The sequence below is a fragment of the Magnusiomyces paraingens genome (genome assembly GCF_902498895.1).
Source record: "Magnusiomyces paraingens strain CBS 517.90 genome assembly, contig: contig4, whole genome shotgun sequence".
NCBI lineage: Eukaryota > Fungi > Ascomycota > Dipodascomycetes > Dipodascales > Dipodascaceae > Magnusiomyces > Magnusiomyces paraingens.
Window position 1 is genome coordinate 988,062 of NW_022474070.1, and position 17,393 is coordinate 1,005,454.

The 17,393-nt window shown below is 42.0% G+C and overlaps 6 protein-coding genes across 6 annotated transcripts; 3 read left to right on the plus strand and 3 right to left on the minus strand.

Moving 5' to 3' along the window:
* Nucleotides 1-800: 800 nt before the first annotated feature.
* Nucleotides 801-2,918, minus strand: SAPINGB_P005087 (uncharacterized protein; the record flags this gene model as incomplete). The annotated part of the gene is made up of 1 exon (XM_031999802.1): nucleotides 801-2,918. The coding sequence occupies one exon, from the start codon at nucleotides 2,916-2,918 to the stop codon at nucleotides 801-803; it is 2,118 nt and encodes a 705-aa protein (XP_031855693.1).
* A 653-nt stretch (nucleotides 2,919-3,571) lies between these two features.
* On the minus strand, nucleotides 3,572-4,963 carry SAPINGB_P005088 (uncharacterized protein; the record flags this gene model as incomplete). Its single annotated transcript, XM_031999803.1, has 1 exon — nucleotides 3,572-4,963. One exon carries the CDS (start codon nucleotides 4,961-4,963, stop codon nucleotides 3,572-3,574), a length of 1,392 nt encoding a protein of 463 aa, XP_031855694.1.
* Nucleotides 4,964-5,343: 380 nt separating this feature from the next.
* SAPINGB_P005089 (uncharacterized protein) lies at nucleotides 5,344-7,782 on the plus strand (the record flags this gene model as incomplete). Its single annotated transcript, XM_031999804.1, has 1 exon — nucleotides 5,344-7,782. One exon carries the CDS (start codon nucleotides 5,344-5,346, stop codon nucleotides 7,780-7,782), a length of 2,439 nt encoding a protein of 812 aa, XP_031855695.1.
* Nucleotides 7,783-8,344: 562 nt separating this feature from the next.
* SAPINGB_P005090 (uncharacterized protein) lies at nucleotides 8,345-9,448 on the plus strand (the record flags this gene model as incomplete). The annotated part of the gene is made up of 1 exon (XM_031999805.1): nucleotides 8,345-9,448. One exon carries the CDS (start codon nucleotides 8,345-8,347, stop codon nucleotides 9,446-9,448), a length of 1,104 nt encoding a protein of 367 aa, XP_031855696.1.
* Nucleotides 9,449-9,784: 336 nt separating this feature from the next.
* On the minus strand, nucleotides 9,785-12,799 carry SAPINGB_P005091 (uncharacterized protein; the record flags this gene model as incomplete). The annotated part of the gene is made up of 1 exon (XM_031999806.1): nucleotides 9,785-12,799. The coding sequence occupies one exon, from the start codon at nucleotides 12,797-12,799 to the stop codon at nucleotides 9,785-9,787; it is 3,015 nt and encodes a 1,004-aa protein (XP_031855697.1).
* A 671-nt stretch (nucleotides 12,800-13,470) lies between these two features.
* Nucleotides 13,471-16,542, plus strand: SAPINGB_P005092 (uncharacterized protein; the record flags this gene model as incomplete). Its single annotated transcript, XM_031999807.1, has 1 exon — nucleotides 13,471-16,542. One exon carries the CDS (start codon nucleotides 13,471-13,473, stop codon nucleotides 16,540-16,542), a length of 3,072 nt encoding a protein of 1,023 aa, XP_031855698.1.
* Nucleotides 16,543-17,393: the final 851 nt, after the last annotated feature.

Below are 17,393 nucleotides of genomic sequence, written 5' to 3' on the forward strand. Positions count from 1 at the left end.
TTCCAACAAAGTCTTTTTCCTTTTTCTTTTTTTTTTTATTTATATATTTAAAAAGAAATAAACTTCTTTATTATAAAGAAGTATATATATATTTTGAGTTTTTATTTTTATTTTTTTTTAGTAGTGACGTTTTTTGCGCAACGTTTTTTTTTTTTTATTTTTAAAATCCGTCTTGTCTAAAACTATGACGAAATAAATTTATTGAAAACGTTTTTTTTTTTTTTTTTTTTTTTTTTTTTTTTTTTTTTTCAAAATTAAATTATTTTAAGTTGCTATTTTAAATTTTTATTTTAGTTTGTTTTAAAAAAAAAAAATAAATAAAATAATAATCCGCATTTCATTAATTTTCAATTTGAATATTAATTTGAATATTAATTTGAATATATCAAAAAAAAAAAAAAATCTCCATTTTTAAGACACCAAAATCATTTGTTATCATCGTCAAATTTTTTTCCTTAAAAAATAAAAAAAAAAAAAAGAGTGGGCATCAAAAAAAAAAAAAATTCCCCTTCGCTTATCCCCCTTTCTATCAATCTATCAACCAACCAATCAATCAATCAATCAATCAGTCAATCAATTCAATTCAAGATTAATCTACGTGGATAATCTTTTTCAATAAATAATCAAATCAATTGATCTTTCTACTTGAAAAAAAAAAAAAAATTATAAAAAAAAAAAATCTAAAAAAAAAATCTAAAAAAAAAAAAAAATTTCCTTATAAAACTTTTTTTTTTTCAAACATTAAAAAGGAACTTTCAAAGTCCCTTTTTTCATTTTCTCTTTTCCCATTTTTCCCTTTTCTAAACCGGCGCCTGGCCGGCATTTCCTGTAGATGATACTCCTCCAGCATATACATAAAAGTTGCGCTCCGGGCGCGCTCGTAACTCTTCCATCAATGGCGGACCAACTGGTTGTCGTACAGGAACTGCCACCTCTTCAAAAAATGAAGAAGATGACGTTGCAGATGATAAAGATCCCGTGGAAATAGCTGCAACGGCACAGGGACCACGTGTCAACGTAGTCGATGAAAATGACAAGCTGGACGGTGTATGTGGTGCGTTCTTAGCTAACCCTCCTGCTCCTGGCAGAGGACCAGCCGCCCGCGGATTCCATGGAGATATCAAAGAGTTGGAGTTAGAGGAGTTGGAGTTGGAGGAGTTGGAAGAATTTGAGGAGGAATTGGAACTAGTAGTCAAAAGTCCTGTTCCAGAAAATGATGACCCAATAACACCAAACGATGAACTAGTCCCTCCACCAACGTATTGCTTGCGATATGCTGACCCATGCATTCCTCCAGATGCAGACTGGTGTTGCTGGGACCCGCCAAAAGTCCCCACCGCACTTCCAGACAAGCTAGAAGCTTTACGGTGGGACCTACTGAATGAGGAAGATGAAGTTCCTGATTGTTGAGAAGGAAATACACTAGAAATAGGACTCATAAATTGTTGTTGTTGTTGCTGTTGTTGTAGCTGCTGTTGAGACTGTTGAGGTTGTTGGTAAAAGGATCCATAGATACCCCCTTGATTTGCAGATCCAGTCTGCAAAAAAAGTCCCGGAGGCGCACCAAACAGAGCTCCATCCAGGGAGCCTGCAGCAGATGAGGGGCGCACGGGGACCGACGGGCTAGCCGGGCGGTCATAAAAGGAAGAAGAAGAAGATGATGATGATGATGATGATGAAGAAGAAGAAGAAGAGGTAGAAATAGAAGAATTATTAGAAACAGTAGATGAAGAAGAAGGTATAAGGTCTGAAGTAGTTCCGGCTCCTCCAAAAACGGTTCCTGGATTGTTATTGTTTGCATTTTCAGCAGCTACTTGGGCCATTTTGGCTTGAATACGTTGCTGTTGCTGAGCAATAAGTCGCGAAGTGGCCAACAATTCTTGTTGTTGCTGATGAAGAGCAGCCAACTGACGAGGATCCACACGATCAACTGCTGGTCCAGGAGAAGCTGGAGGTGACAAAGTACGAGCAGAAATGGAAAATTCCGGAGGGTCCAAAAATGCACCATTATGCAAGGAAGGTACACCAGTAGGACCCGTGACCGGAGATGAGCATGCAGCCAATGCGTTCAAGTAAGGACTGGAAGTGGTGGCTGAACGTTGAGGAGGTTGAGCCTGGATTTGTTGCTGCTGTTGTTGCTGCTGTTGCTGGCCTGTAGCATTGGAAAAAGAAGAGACTGTAGCCGAATGGGGGACCATACCTTGAAGAGGAGAAGAAGACTGAGGAGGAAGAGCAAAAGGTGTAGCATACTGGGCCGATCCAGGGAAAGATAAGGTTGTTGCTGAGGCAGGGTAGGTAGGGGTGCTAGCATAGAGCACGTTGGAATCAAGTGAAAGCTGATTCATTTGTTGCTGCAACTGCTGTTGTTGTTGCAACTGCTGTTGCTGCTGCTGTTGCTGTTGTTGGAGCATTTTTTGGTGAACACGACGGTCAGTAGCCGAGCGCAGCCCGGCCACTAAAGCAGCTCGTGGAGACTGGGGGGTAGTAGTTGAATTCAACACAGTCATTCCAGAGGAAGAAGAAGAAGAAGAACCCATGAAAAGAGACTCATTAGCCTTTGTTACATTGATGGGAGCAGGACGATGATGGGCGGTTCCTCCGGCCCGCGCAGCAAGATGAATCGAAGCGCCTGCGCTAGAGGAAGAAGAAGAAGAAGAAGAAGGAGCAGTGAACGTGGTAGACGTGGTAGACGTGGTAGACGTGGAGGAAGTATTAGGGGTAGTTACAGAAGGTAATGCCACTAGAGACCCTGTAGGTGAGCGTTGTTGAGTCGGAGAAGAAGTCAACGATGAAGCAACAGAGGACCGAGCAGAAGAGTGCGCGGAAGAGATGACCGATGCTGGACGCGTGTAAGGTCCATGAGAGGTATCTGGGAGGGTTTGTTGAGAAGAGGATGAGGCCAAGACGGCAGAAGACATGATTAAATTAAAAAAAAAAAAAGAAAAAGAATATACAAAAAGAAGAAGAAAGAAGGAATGTAAGATTAAGAGAATTATCTAGAAAGAGTAATGTTTTGAAATGATATGCTGGCAATGTTTGGTTGCTGGCTTGAGGTCCCGGGTCGGTCCTGCGGTTGTTGTTGTTGTTGTTGTTTGAGGGAAAGAAAAAAAGGGGGGGGGGGAAGGAAAGGGAAAAAAAAGTTAAGTTTTAAAGCCAAAAAAAAAAAAAAAAATAAAAAATTTTGGTTTTAAAAAATAAAAAAATAAAAAAAAAAAAAAAGGACGGCTGCTGCTGCTGCTGCTTTTAAAACCAAATTTGGCTGCTTTTGGTGGTTGTGTAAAGAAAATTTTTGAGCAGCCAGCCAAAAAATCAGCCAAAAATCATCCAGCCAGCCAGCCAGCCAGCCAGTCAGCCAGCCAGCCATCCAAAAATCAGCCAGCCAAATCAGCCACAGACAACTTTTTAATTTTTTTAATTAAATTAATTTTTTTATTAAATTAACTTTATTAATTAAATTAACTTTATTAATTTTTTAACAAAAAAAAGAGTCACGTGGAAATGAGAAAAAAAATATCATCATCATCATCATCATCATCATCATTATCAGCCATTCTCTTATATACACTACAAATCACCAAGTATAGCGTACAAAGAAGTACGGTCGATCATTAAGAAGTCCAAAATCGGTACGTGCACCGGTCATTCTTTCAGTAGCAAAAAACGTTACCCATTTTAACTTATTATGTCTTCGAGTTCCAGATGATCGAACTTGTAATTCTAACCAAAATTCATACTCTGGAACAGATCCTGCAGTATGTACAAGTATAGATCCTTGAGAATCAGTATGTTTCCATGTACCTCCAACTACTGTTCTTGGTAATATAAATACCGACCCATCTTGACGTACTGTAGATGAACCACCACCAATCTTCCCTCGTTCAAATGCAGGAACAACATCTTTGGGTTCATCCGTCGTTAATAATGATAATACCGCACCATCACGGAAAAATCGTAAATACCGATAATAAGTCACCATAATCATAGGTGCAGACCATCCATCACCACGACCAGGTCTCACATAATTACATGTTGATACATACACTCCATCAAACCTAACTCTTGGTCTATGCATATACATAGCACGCCATTGACCTTTCCATTTAGTCCCATCACGCCAAAGAGCAGCAGATTCCTTAGAACTAATTGAATCCTTACAACAAACATCTTCTCCATAAACTTGTAAAAATGCTTCTGAATCATATTTTTGATCAGGATATTCTCGTAGTGCCAATGCTCGCCAAATATGTGGTGATTGTGCAGCCACCCTATGAAACAATTTACATGATGCTTGTGCCCTTACAAATGCTCTTGGGTCTAACAATGCAACTTGACATAAAATAGCTTCCACAATTTCGTTGGGTAATCTGGAATGTGCAAAGGGTGAATATTTAGTTTCGTCTGCAGGTAAAACATCTTCAGAACGGTTCAAGTTTAATGTTTTAATTTTGGTTTCAAGTTCCTGTTCCTGTTCTTGATCTTGATTTTGATTTTGATCTTGATTTTGGTCTTGATCTTGATCTTGATTTTGATCCTCCTGTTCATCAGGAGTCTCTGGTGCAGTCATTGGTCCACTTGTTTGTTTATTTTTCTTCTTTTGATTCTCATGGCTAAACCACTTATCACGGTATAATCGATCAACCTTATCATTTGCCCTGAATGCATCTCGGTAAAGTACAACTGCATCCGAAAGCTTTCCTGCGTGTTCACGCTCAACTGCTGCTTCAAAAAGTGCTAAAGCATCACATTCTTCAGGAGTAAATGATCGTGGAGTAGGAGGTTCTTCTCCATGGAAGACTTCTAAATCAGGACCTAATGATGATGGAACTCTTTTAGGTAAGTTTTCAAGTTTTTTTTCAAGGTTATCAATTTTTCTAGTCTCATTTATCTTAGACTTTTCAGGTATAGCCCTTTTTTGAACTTCCTGACGCCACTCTTGTCTAAATTTCTCAAGCTCTGATTCCATATTTTTTTTGTTATAATTTAATTTAATTTGATTTAAATTTAATTTAAAAAAAAAATTGTTGTTATTATTGTAATTGTTTGTTTTTATAAACACTTTGATTATCGCTTTCGAAAGAATTCTTTTTTTTTTTTTTTTTTTTTTTTTTTTTTTTTAGCAAAGTTTGTTGTTAAGTTTAGAAAGCTTTTCTTAGAACTGCTGCTGCGCCTTTTTTTATTTTTATTTATTAAATTTATTTATTTATTTATTTATTTATTAAATTTATTAACCCAACTTTAATTAAAAATAAAAAAAAGAAAAAAATTCAGCTTTCTTCCCTTCTAAACTTTTCTTTCCTTTCCATCCTTCTTACCATCTCTTAAACTTTAACAACAAATCCTACAATGCCTCCGGTCCTCTCTGCACCCTGGTCCCGCCGCCGTCTGCAGTGCGGGTCCCGAGCTCTGTTATTAGTCCTTCTAACCACCACCACCGCAGTCTTCGTCGTCGTCATTGTTACCATCTCTCTTCTTTTATCCCCATCCTTTCAAATCCACTACACATATCCCAGCCTCCTTCTCCCCCGCAGCAATAACAATACTGCTCCGGTACCTATCGGAACTTCGTCAGATACAAACTTCGTCACTCAAACAAATAATACCCTACAGTTCGATTCTCTCATGTCTCTTCGTATAGTCTCAAACGCTACAAATATGACCATGTCTGCAGATGTCGCCGCACTCACCGCCGCTGTGGGCCGCACAACTACCTTCTCAAACGGCATTGAAGGAATTTGTGTCGGACGCCTCGTGTCCACCCGTGCAAGTACATCAATCTATATCGGTTACCCAGACATTGCTCTCATCAACTGTGATGAAGACGCAAACACTCAGGGCTCTTCAGCCACCGACCAGATCATCAACTATGCTGTCCAATCCTCTGACTGTGTCCTGCTCTACTCCTTACATTCAAACTCTTGTAACTTCACCTCCGCCTATAAGCTCTATGCCTCCCAAATGGGTCTGGTGCTTACAACCCTCTCCACCATTGTCTCAAAATCTATAGTCCAAAGTCTTAACGCTACAGATGATCTCACCGCCGTCATCACTACCATTCCTTCTAAAAGCTCTTCTTCTTCTAGCTCCTCAAGTCATTACTCAACCGTCCCTATGGCCATTCTCTATTCCGTTACAGGCTTAGTTGCCGCCATCTTTCTATTCATCATCATCTCAGGTGCTATCCGTGTTCACAAGCATCCAGAACGCTACGGCCTTCCACCCCCAGGAGGATACCCAGATAACGAGTCTCAGGTTGACTTGGTGGGAGGTGCAGCCTATTCTCAACGTGCAAAGGGACTAGCACGAGCAGTACTAGATTCAATCCCATTAGTCACTGTTCGCATCACTCAAAGAACTGGAACCACTACTACTTCTACCAATAATAAAGACCCAGGAATTATTGAATCCGGTATTATGCCTGCTCATGAATTATCAACTCTTTCTTCCAAGACCTCCGAAGCTCGCATTGATCGCGTGGCGGATCCTGTAGTAGTAGTAGCTGATTCCGAGGTAACAACTGCGTCATCACCTGCGGCTGTTAGTTCTTCCACAACCACTACTACTACTACTACTACTACCACCACCATTGCTGCTGCTGTTACTGCTGCAACTTCCGCTTCAACTACCCCCCACTATACTTACACAACACTGACGCCTCCTTCTCCACCACCAGTACAGTACCCAACCACAGAGACCCTCCAACCACTGGAAATCCCAGAAGACGACGACTCACTTTGTCCTATTTGCTTCGAGCCCTTTGCCGATGGTGAAATTGTTCGTGTTCTTCCATGCCGTCATCGTTTCCATGCCCCATGTGTCGACCCTTGGTTACTCAACTCGTCCTCGCATTGTCCATTATGTCGTGTTGATTTAAGTATCCAGCGTAGTGCAGATATTCCCGATCATCCAAGAGATGCATTAAATGGAGAGGTCCAAAATACTACTACTACTACTACTACTACGAATGATAATAATAATAATAACAATAACAATAATAACCATAATCATAATAATGGAGCAGCAATAGCTCCAATAATTCCTGAAGGATACCAAATTGAAACATCTTTCTTTAACCGGTTCTTGGACGTCTGGAACGCCCATCTGCTACCCAAAGAGGCCCGCCGAGCGGCCCTTGCACGGTTTCATGAAGAAGCAGAGCTGCGGCGACAGCTCCGCGAACAACAACAACAACAGCAACAACAGCAACAACAGCAACAACAATCATCCACTGGGTTCTCAGGACATTTGGTACTTCCAAGACTCCCTAGTCTACCTTTTGTAAATAATCATGGATCATCATCTTCCTCTCCCTCTCCCTCTTCTTCTTCTTCATCCTCTTCAACACCTGCATCTACTGAAGACGATCAAAATAGATCCAACTGGCTGCGCTTTGTGGCATCACGGCGCTACCTTCATCAGCTACAAGGATCTTCAGGTTCCAATAATGATCCTGAATCTACCAGCTCTGCTGCACGCACTGTTTCCGGGCCAGGGTATTATATTTTCTCACGTAACCGGATATTATCGTCGTCATCATCTTCAGCAGCAACAGTAATAGCTGAAACAGCAACAGCACGTCAGGAAGATTTGCCCCAACACAACAGTAACGCACCTGACTCTAGGACAAGTGCAGATAATACTCGGGAAAATCCATTTGAGTCTCCACAAGACTATATTCCACCACCTAGTCCTGTTGCTCCAGCAGCTCCTGTACCTCCCTTGCCACGTGCCAAGTATGATCGGAATCGTGATGAAGTTCGTGGTAATAGCAATGGTGGAGATTAAAAAAAGAATAAAAAAAAAAAAAACATTGGCTTAATTTTTTGTATAAATTTTTTTTTTTTTTTTTTAGTTTATATTTTACTTAATTTGTCTTTCTTATTGGTATTTTTTTTCTCTCTCTTTTTTAATTTTAATTAATAACATTTGATTTATTTTTTTTTTTTTCAAAGTATATTTAAATATATTCAAATATTCAACTTGAATATCAAAATATTTTAAAATAAAAAATATAAAAAATAAAAAAGGGGGGAGCTGTTAATTATTATGGTAACTAAATTGTTTTTTCATGTGAATCTCCAAATCTGCGTTTATTTTTTATTTTATTTTTTTTTTTCTGTGTGTGTGTGTGTTTATGTGCCATCCCTTTTAGACCAAAATGGCTCTCTACACTAAAAAAAAAAAAAACATTCCAAACAAACACGCGAAAATTTTATTTACCCACCCAAACAACGGCCAAACTTTTTTTTTTTTTTTTTTTTAATACCAACAAAACTTATTCAAATTCATATCATCACCACCACCACCATCACCACTACTACTATTACTTATCATCACTGCTATCATCATGAACCACGAGCTTTTGGCAGCAGCTGCCAGTGCACAGTATCTCGATGATCCTGCTCAAGACGCTTTGGCAGCAGCAGCAGCAGCAGCGGCAGCCGCTGCAGCATCTTCAAATGTTCAAATACATCACCATCTCCAACAACTTCATCCAACCTCAACATCCATCCATGAGTCTTCCCCTCCTTCGTCATCTTCCTCACAAGCAGGTCTTTCTACTTCTACTTCTTCAGGTTCAACTACAGCCACTTCATCTTCATCTTCTAATAACCATAACTCGTCTTCGTCTTCTTCAGCAGCAGCAGCGGCAGCAGCAGCAGCAGCGTTAACTTCAGCGGCATCAACAACTGATATTCTCGCGTTAATAACTAACCTTGTTGTACAATTTGATACGGTTGCAGAATCTTTAACACTTGCACAAGTGGCTGAACTTCAGTCACAAATTTTCTTGGAAATGGGACGAATGCAAGCTGAAATTAATGACATGTATGCGACTTTAGAGGCTGCTCGTGGAGTCTGCGCAGAACTCAAGAGAGAGGTGCTTGCAGCTAAACATGCCCGGAATTCTCATCACATTGCAAGCCATAATAATAGTATCAATAACAATAACAATAACAATAATAACATCAATAATAATAGTAATAATAATACCAATAATACCAATAATAGCATCAACAATCATACCACACCACATCTGGGGAGACGAGCAGGTGTGAGTCGGAATAATATGAATGCTCGTGCAAGAGTCATTGATGAACAAGAACTGGCGGTACAAGAACAGTATGCTCAGCAACAGCAGTTATTAGAACAACAACAACAGCAACATCAACAGCAACATCAACATCAACAGCAGCATCAGCAACCGCATCAGCAGCATCAGCAACAACAACAACAACAACAGCAACATCAGCAGCAACAGGATCAAGAACAATTACTGGAGTACCAATACATTTCTCTGGACGGTGGACATCCGGAACAACAACAGCATCAACAATCACAAGACGCGCAGATTTATTCACAACAACAACAACAACTGGCATACCACCAGAGCGTTGCTGCAGCTGCCATAAAAACTGAGCGCGTTCCACGTCCTCGGAAACGGAGTTGAGACGAAACAATTTGGGTTATTTATGTTTTTATGTATTTCAATCCATCTACCTCGATCTCTTTTCTCTCTCTCTCTCTCTCTCTCTCTCTCTCTCTATTTTTCGCCTTTCAATCCTCTCTGCTTTATTATAGAAACGCTGGCTGTTTGATTTTTATTTCGTTTGTTTAATTTTAATTTCAATTTCAATTTCAATTTCAATTTTTTTTTTTTTAAATATTCTCGTGTTTTCTTCTTTTTCTTCTTCTTATTCTTCAAATATATATATACAAAAAATGGTCCCTTAAATCTCTCTCTCTCTCTCTCTCTCTCTCTCTCTCTCTTTATTTATTTCTTTATTTACACCTTGGGCGTCCATACAATGGGCTCGTCGTCAGACCCACTACTACCATTAGTAGTCAACTCTGCCTCGGCCCGGCTCCGCTCACCAAACCCTCGTAGCTTACGCTGAAACTTGGAAGGCTTCTGCATCCGTGCAACACCACGCTCAACGTACTCTGCAAGCTCCTCTGTCGTCCTCCGCTCTGTATCAGGTCGCGAAGTTAGCCGAGCAATTGTCTTGGGCCGTACTGCACTGTACTTGGACTTAGTGGCTTCTGCCACTTGCAATACCTTTGGTGGATTCACCACCAAGTGTCGTTCCCGTGTCTTCTCGTCCAGTTCTTGCGACGACGACGACGATGAGGACGAGGACGACAACATTGTCCGGTCGCTTGCCACTTGTCCATCCTTGCCCATCTCCGCAAGTTCCTCCTCCGTAAACTTCTCTTCAATCTTGTTAGACTCACTCCGCAGCTTCTCAGCCTCAAGCTCTGCTTGATGCTCCACTTCAACAGCCTCATCCAGGTAGTCCCGGATCACTGACGACAGGTTATCAAAAACAAGATTGGGCTGCACTGGCTTCATTTTGACCCCAACTGTCCACTCAGAGTTAGGGCCTGGCGCAGGGTGTGTGGTCACAGGAACAAGCTGATTGTCAACATAATTGTCCACAGTCATGCTCCATGCACGAGTCCTCAAGTGTGACTCTGAAAACCCATCCCGGAACAAATCAAATAGTGTGCGTCGATTCAAGTACGCCTCCTTCTTGAGTATTTCCTTGTAAACCTCGCGCTGCTTAGCAAGTTGTTCAGGCGTGATTTCTGACACAGTCTTCCCAGCAGTTTTAGTCTTCTTATCTAATCGCAACTGATGCATTTGTTTTTTATGTGCCTTCAGACCCTTAATTAACTCTTCATCTGTCACCTCCTCAATCAATGGAACTGTCTTGAGTTCGCTCTCAGGGGGAGGCTCGACCCCACGTTGAATCATGTCTACAACCGTCTCGGGCATTGGGTGTGCAAACACCATCATGGCATGGCCCTGCTGGTCAATGTCGCGTGGAGATGATGGTGCCTTGAAAACAAGATTCACCGATTGTTTCGGGTATGCCTTAATGACTTGGCGCAAAATCATTGACAACATTTCTGCACTTACCCGGAACTCTTCCGCCGCAATTCTCGGCGCATCTTTCTCCGAAGCTTCATACGAGTGGAATACCTTGTCGATAACATCCAAGGGAAGATACTCAAACCCAAACATTTTCCGAATATTGTGGTAAGCAACAAAAATGCCATCCATGCGCCCAATGCGGGCTTGCATCGAATACTTGAGCAGCGCACTTCGTATCAAGTCATACTGCTCCCGCTCATATGACTCCCATTCTCCTTTGATTGCTTTAATTTGGTAATCGGTGCCATCGTGCACTTGTGCGTAGTCAAGGTCATGTCGCACGGCACACACGGCTCGAGTCTTGAGATCAAATGTGCCCGTGCCGGGTAACCGCGGGTCGTAACAATCAATTTGCGATCGCATCACAAAGTCGCCACATGTTGAGTAGTGGTAAATATTAGCAGGCGCGTTGGTCAGCTGCTTGTAGTCCTCAGGCTTATGCGGCTTGGTATACTCTCCTCTAAAAGTCTTATCATCAACTGTAAGCTGTGTTTCCATCACTTGGCCAAGCAATGATAAAATGATTTCCTCATCTTGTGATTTGTCCGAGTCTAGAGAATAAGTCTCAGTCTCTGGGCGGTATCGCAAAAATGCACTTACAGGCTTGCGCATGCTAGTTGTGAAAGTTGTTTTGGATTCTGGGAAAGCCTTGGAGAGAGCTGTTGTGACTGGAGGACGGTTACGTGAAATGAGATAATGCATTTGCATAAAGATACCGGTAAGCGACGATGTCGACGAAGTAAAAAGTTTATTGTTTTCCTTAGCTGTTTGCGAAAGTACAGTGTCATTTGCTGAGGGAGTGAATGGCGTTACTTTGGTAAAGTCAAAGTCTCTAATCGACATGATGCGTTCCAAAGATGGTGAAAAGTTGTAAACATTAGTACGGTCATCCTTGAGAACATGTACACCAGGTGAAAAAAGTACTCGATCAAGATTATGGCTCAACAAAGGTGCGTGATCTTTAGTCTTGTTAGAGACCCCCTTGAGTTCCACATTGTTGGGCTCAATGTACCGCGCCAACTCTCCATTGTAATTTTTCGCGGGGTTTTCCAATTGCTTTGGAGGAACATGCCCAGGCATTTCCTCGGGAAACTTAAAGCCAGACTTGCGCATTCGAGCACGTTTCCTACGTTCTTCCCAATCCTTGAGTTGGGCAAGAAACTTGATGTGAGGATCAGATAATTTCTCGTACTTGGGGTCTTGGTCCATTTCCTGCATTTGTTTTTCCCAGTTAAACGCCATACGGATGGGACTCAAATCCTCTCTAAAATACCCATCCTCGTCTTTAAAGTTGAAATAAGAGTCTGAATTAAAAATATTGATGTCGTCCTTGGGAATAGCCTTGGACATGACTTTTTTCAATTGTCCAAACTCACTGTTTTCGTCTACACTTCGACGAATGGTCTCGTTATCTTTCATTTTTTGGTACATTTCCCGCTTGACATTAATATCATCTTGTCGTGATTGGTATCTTCCTTTAGTTTTGGGGGGATATCGTTTCGGAGGCGGACTGTCTTTATCATAATCATCAAGCGTCTTATATTCTGAGTTTGATGTACCGGATCTATCATCAGATTTTTGGAATCTCTTTGCGTTAGGGGGTTGGTCGGGGGATTTAGATTTAAACTCTCTAGGTGGTCGAACCCCACTCTCAAAGCGAGGTTTTCGGCCATCACGTAACTTGGTATCATGTCGTTTTGGTTTGGAATCGCCAACATGCTTGTTAAAGTTGTCATAAATCTCGTCTAGTTCATTGTAGCAAATGGAACACGACGTGAATCCACGAGCATAGGCTTGTTGGAGAACTGCTGAGCGAGCACATAAGGTTCTTGCAGCCCGTGTATATAGGGAAACAGAAACCATGGTGTTAGCAGTGGTGGTAGTGGCAGCACTCCTGAAAGTTTAAGGTGGTGAAAGAGAGTGGATGAACTGAAATGGTTGTTATGTATTTAACGTTAAGTCGAAAATTTTCAGCCGGATACATATTATTACTGGGTAACTTGTAAAAATAACTGTAAATGTTACTACTAGTAAGTTAATATAACTTGAATTTGTTACAATTTTTGTGCCATTACAATTATGTTTTGTCACGTGGACACATGCCATGATTTATTTCATTTTAATTCATTTCATTTTATTAACCCACATTCTCAAATTGGAATTATCTGATTGATTTGATTACGATGCTATACGAAATTCTCAGTTCCCAAATTTTCCTATTGGCTGATCTTATCCTAACTGGAATTTCAAAACCCCAAAGTGACTTAGACTTGTCCAATGGCGGCTGTGAGCACCTCGTCTGACTTTGCTGAGTCTCCGATTGCGGCCATCTGATAAAAAAAATTTAAAAGCAGCTGCCTCCGCTCGCAAAAAAGCTCAAAAATTTCTGCTCAAAAAAAAATTTCCTTCTTTTCTTCCCTCCCCCCCTTTTTTTTTTTATTTTTATTTATTACCACACACACACCCAACATCTCATCAGATTAATCTGATAACTCCCAAAATCAACAGCAAAAATTATCTCACTAAATACAAGAATGCCGCCGCAACCCGTCTCCGGCGCAAAACTCCCTCTCGCGGCAGGACCTCCTCGTCATCATCAGCAGCAGTCTTCACAACTGCTTTCATCTGGTGCTTTGGCTCCTCTTGCTCCTCTTGCTCCGCTTGCTCCTCTTGCTCCTCTGACTTCTACTGCTACTGCAGCTACTATTGGTGTTTCCGCTCCATTGCCAACCAAATCTCGCACACAAATCCTTAAACCAAACCCTAACCCTTCAACCCACCATTTCAACACCCTAACCTCCAAAATTCCACTGGCCTCCGCTGCCGCCGCCGCTACCGCTGCCTCCCCCCCCAAATCTTCAACTCCCACCACCACCAACCTTACAAACCCTACCACCTCTAACACAACCATCTCTTCCATCTCAACGGCCAGACGAAAGTCTTCAGCTTCAGCGCCTTCTGTAAAATTTTCGGCCATCTCCCCAAGATCCCCAGAAGACGCTGCTTCACCCCCCACAATCAGACCCTCCTCTGCAAGACGCCCAAGCGCAAATACTTATATTCAAGGAGGCGGTCAAAACTCTTCTAATCTCATAGCAAATACCTCCTCCTCCTCTTCCAGCACAATGATATCCTCAACTTCTTCCACTTCACCAACAGCTTCTGCCACCTCAGCCACAATCAGGAAATCAGCGTCTTTCCATACCAAAACAACAACAACAACAACTACTACTACTACTGCCTCCAGCTCTCCAACCGCAATATCCCCTCCAGCTATTGCGTCCAAGTCTTCCGTGGCTCAAGTCTCTACTTCCAAAGTATGGGTTCTTCCCCCACGTCCGAAGCCCGGACGTAAACCCTCTACAGACACTCCTCCTACAAAACGCAAGGCACAAAACAGAGCAGCCCAGCGTGCTTTCCGCGAGCGCAGAGCAGCCCGTGTTGTTGAGCTTGAGGAAATGCTTACCGAGGTACAGTCCGAGCGCGATATGCGGGAAAAACAACTCAGTGATACTCTCCAAAATGTGTCCCAGGAAAATACTGAACTTCGGGAGTCTTTAAACGAGCTCCGCAATGAAATTAAGAAGATGCAACAACAGCAACTCCAGGCCCTTCAAACGCAACAACAAATCGTCCAACAACAACAACAGCAGCAGCAACAGCTTCGCTCTAGATCTAGCTCTCAGGCATCTACTCCAGTCACTTCTTCTCCATTCACCTCAGCAATATCTCCAACCAGCAGTGGCAGCAGCCTTCAAAGTTATAACCTTCAAAAGTCATACCGCCAGGAGCAGCAACTCCAGCAACTGCAACAACAACAGCAACAACAAGCTCAACAAGTCCAACAGCAGATGCAACAGTACCAACATCCATACCCGCCAGCATACCCTCAACGCAACGACTCCATTAGTAACCATGTTTCACCAGCGGTTCCAGGATCTACCTACCCACCGACCATGAATCAAATGGCTTCTCCTGCGCCTTCGATTGAGTCGCCGCTCGACATTTTAGACCGCATTTTGGAAATCCGGCTGCCTGTACCAAATAAAAATGACGCGGCTGCAAACTCAAATCCCGCAACTATGGGTTCCGTACCTTCACCACACACAATAAACAGCGCAGCTGGAACCCCTCTACAAAGCCAACAATCGGTCGGTACCGCTCCAGCTGACAATAATGATGATGACGAAGATGATGACGATGGTTGTGGCGTCTGTGTCAAAGAAGACTGCATCTGCGAGTCTTTGGGCATCCGTCCACCACGTAATCACTCAAATGCTTCTACCCCAGCTTCTAACATGCCCTCTCCTTACCCAACCTCACAACCAACTACCTCCACTCTTGTCGCTATTCTAGAACCCGTCCAAGCCACAGCCACAGCCCCTGCGCCAACTGTCCCCATTAGCGTTGGGCCTTCAGTCCCCCTCAAGCGAAGGCGTGACGATGCTGGTGCCAAAACAATACCCATTTTTAAAAGAATAAAGTCTGGTAATACCAATGCGTCGCTAAATGATGACTCGGAACCTTTAGAAATGGATTTCACTGCAGTTTTTGCTCGTCCTAAACCCAAAAAGACGGCACCAGCACCAACACCACCACCAGCAGCTTCTGTACCTTCTACCTCTTCTACTTCTTCTCTTGCTCCACAAAAGCGCATGGCCATTGACCTGCCGCCACTAAATGCTCGACACAGATCTTCAACTTCGCTCTTCCTGCGCTCCAATAGCCGAAGCAATAGCGGCGTCGGGATCGACGAAAGCAATGCAGTTCTACTACTCTCCCAGACCAACCCGGGCACGCCGGCCGACCGCTGCGGGTTTTGCTCGGACGGAACGCCTTGTCTCTGCGCAGAGTCGGCGGACCAGGATGCCTCGTCGCTGGCCGACATTGTCACGGACCCGTCACTTCCTCCCATTTCCTTTAGCAACGCTGCATCTGCCCCATCATCTCGTCATAATAGTACAGATTCTCTTCTGCCAGGTGTCGCTAGTGCTACCTCGGTTCCTACGGTGCGCAGAGATTCAGCAAAGCTTCCATCCATTCTACCAGTTGATCAACAAGGTGGGTGCACAGGAAACCCAGGGACCTGCATGCAATGCCAAGCAGATCCCATGTCAACTCTCTTTTGCACTACGCTAGCATCCAGATTGTCGTCATCTCGTGTCTCGTCGTCTCGGTCGTCACTAGACCCCAAGGCCAAAAAGCCGACTGGCGGGTGCTGTGGCGGTAAGGGCAAGGCTGGTGGGTGCTGTGGCGGGGCCAGTAAAACAAAGGACACAGAGCCGAGGACATCTGCTTCTACTCCTAACTCTCAAGGCTCGGTATCTACCCCTTTACCCTCGATTGATGCTGGAACCTCTGTAGGTTCATCGTCTTCCTCGTCAGCTTCAACAGGCGATGCTGGTGCTGCTTCTGCGTCTGCAACACCTCCCCCAGGAACTTTCATTCCCTGCTCGGCCGCATATCAGACTCTGTCAAGGCACAAAGACTTTAAGCGAGTGGATTTAGGGAAGCTTGTTGGTCGTTTGACAACCCGTGGGATGCAAGTTGAAGTTTCATCCGTCGCCAATGTGCTACGAGAACTTGACCGACGACTCTACGATTAATTTGTATAAATAACTTTTTTTTTTTCCCCTAATCATTTTCTAATCTCTTTTACTAACGAATTTATGAATATTATTATATCTTTATATTTTTTTTTAATTAATGTCCCTTTGTAATATTTAACTTGTCGTATTGAGGTCGTATATTACGTCCTTTTTTTTTTCTTTTTTTTTTTTTAATCTTGATGTTGACAACTTTTTTTGATCGCTAATTTCGTTGTTTTAAAAATGAGGTTTAAAGACGAGCATATTGATAGTCAAAAAAAAAAGTTGTAATTGTAACGGCTTTTTTTATTTTTATTTTTATTTTTTTATAGAATTGAATGACAAACGTAAGCTTAAACCATTTTAAGGAATTACGTGAATAGATAAAAGCAAATCTATTCAGTAATTCGGACTCAAGGAAAAAGATGATAATATTATATATAACCTTGTGATTAGACGATTAAGGTGGGGTTTATGATTAAGGTTCTGTTTCTTGGTTAAAAGTAAGAATTTTAGATAATTTATCTTTGAGAACGAGAATGAGAACAGAAATGAATATTAATCAAGAAACATGTATCGTCATATCAACAGTCAATTATTAACTTGAGAGCTCGTTAATACAATACGCTTTATTATAAGGGATAAAATTGAAGAATTTTACTTCATTCTTTTTTGATTATTGAACTTGAATTGCTTGACTGTCATAAGTTCAAAAAAAAAATAAAAAATTACTTTTTTGATAAATATTTACCAATTCAAGGATAAAACTGAAACTATTTAAAGCAGTTAAAAAAACTTTAATGACTTTCAATTAATTAAAAAAGTTAATGAAAGAAAAGGTGAGACTAGAGTATTGTTAATAGTTTTGT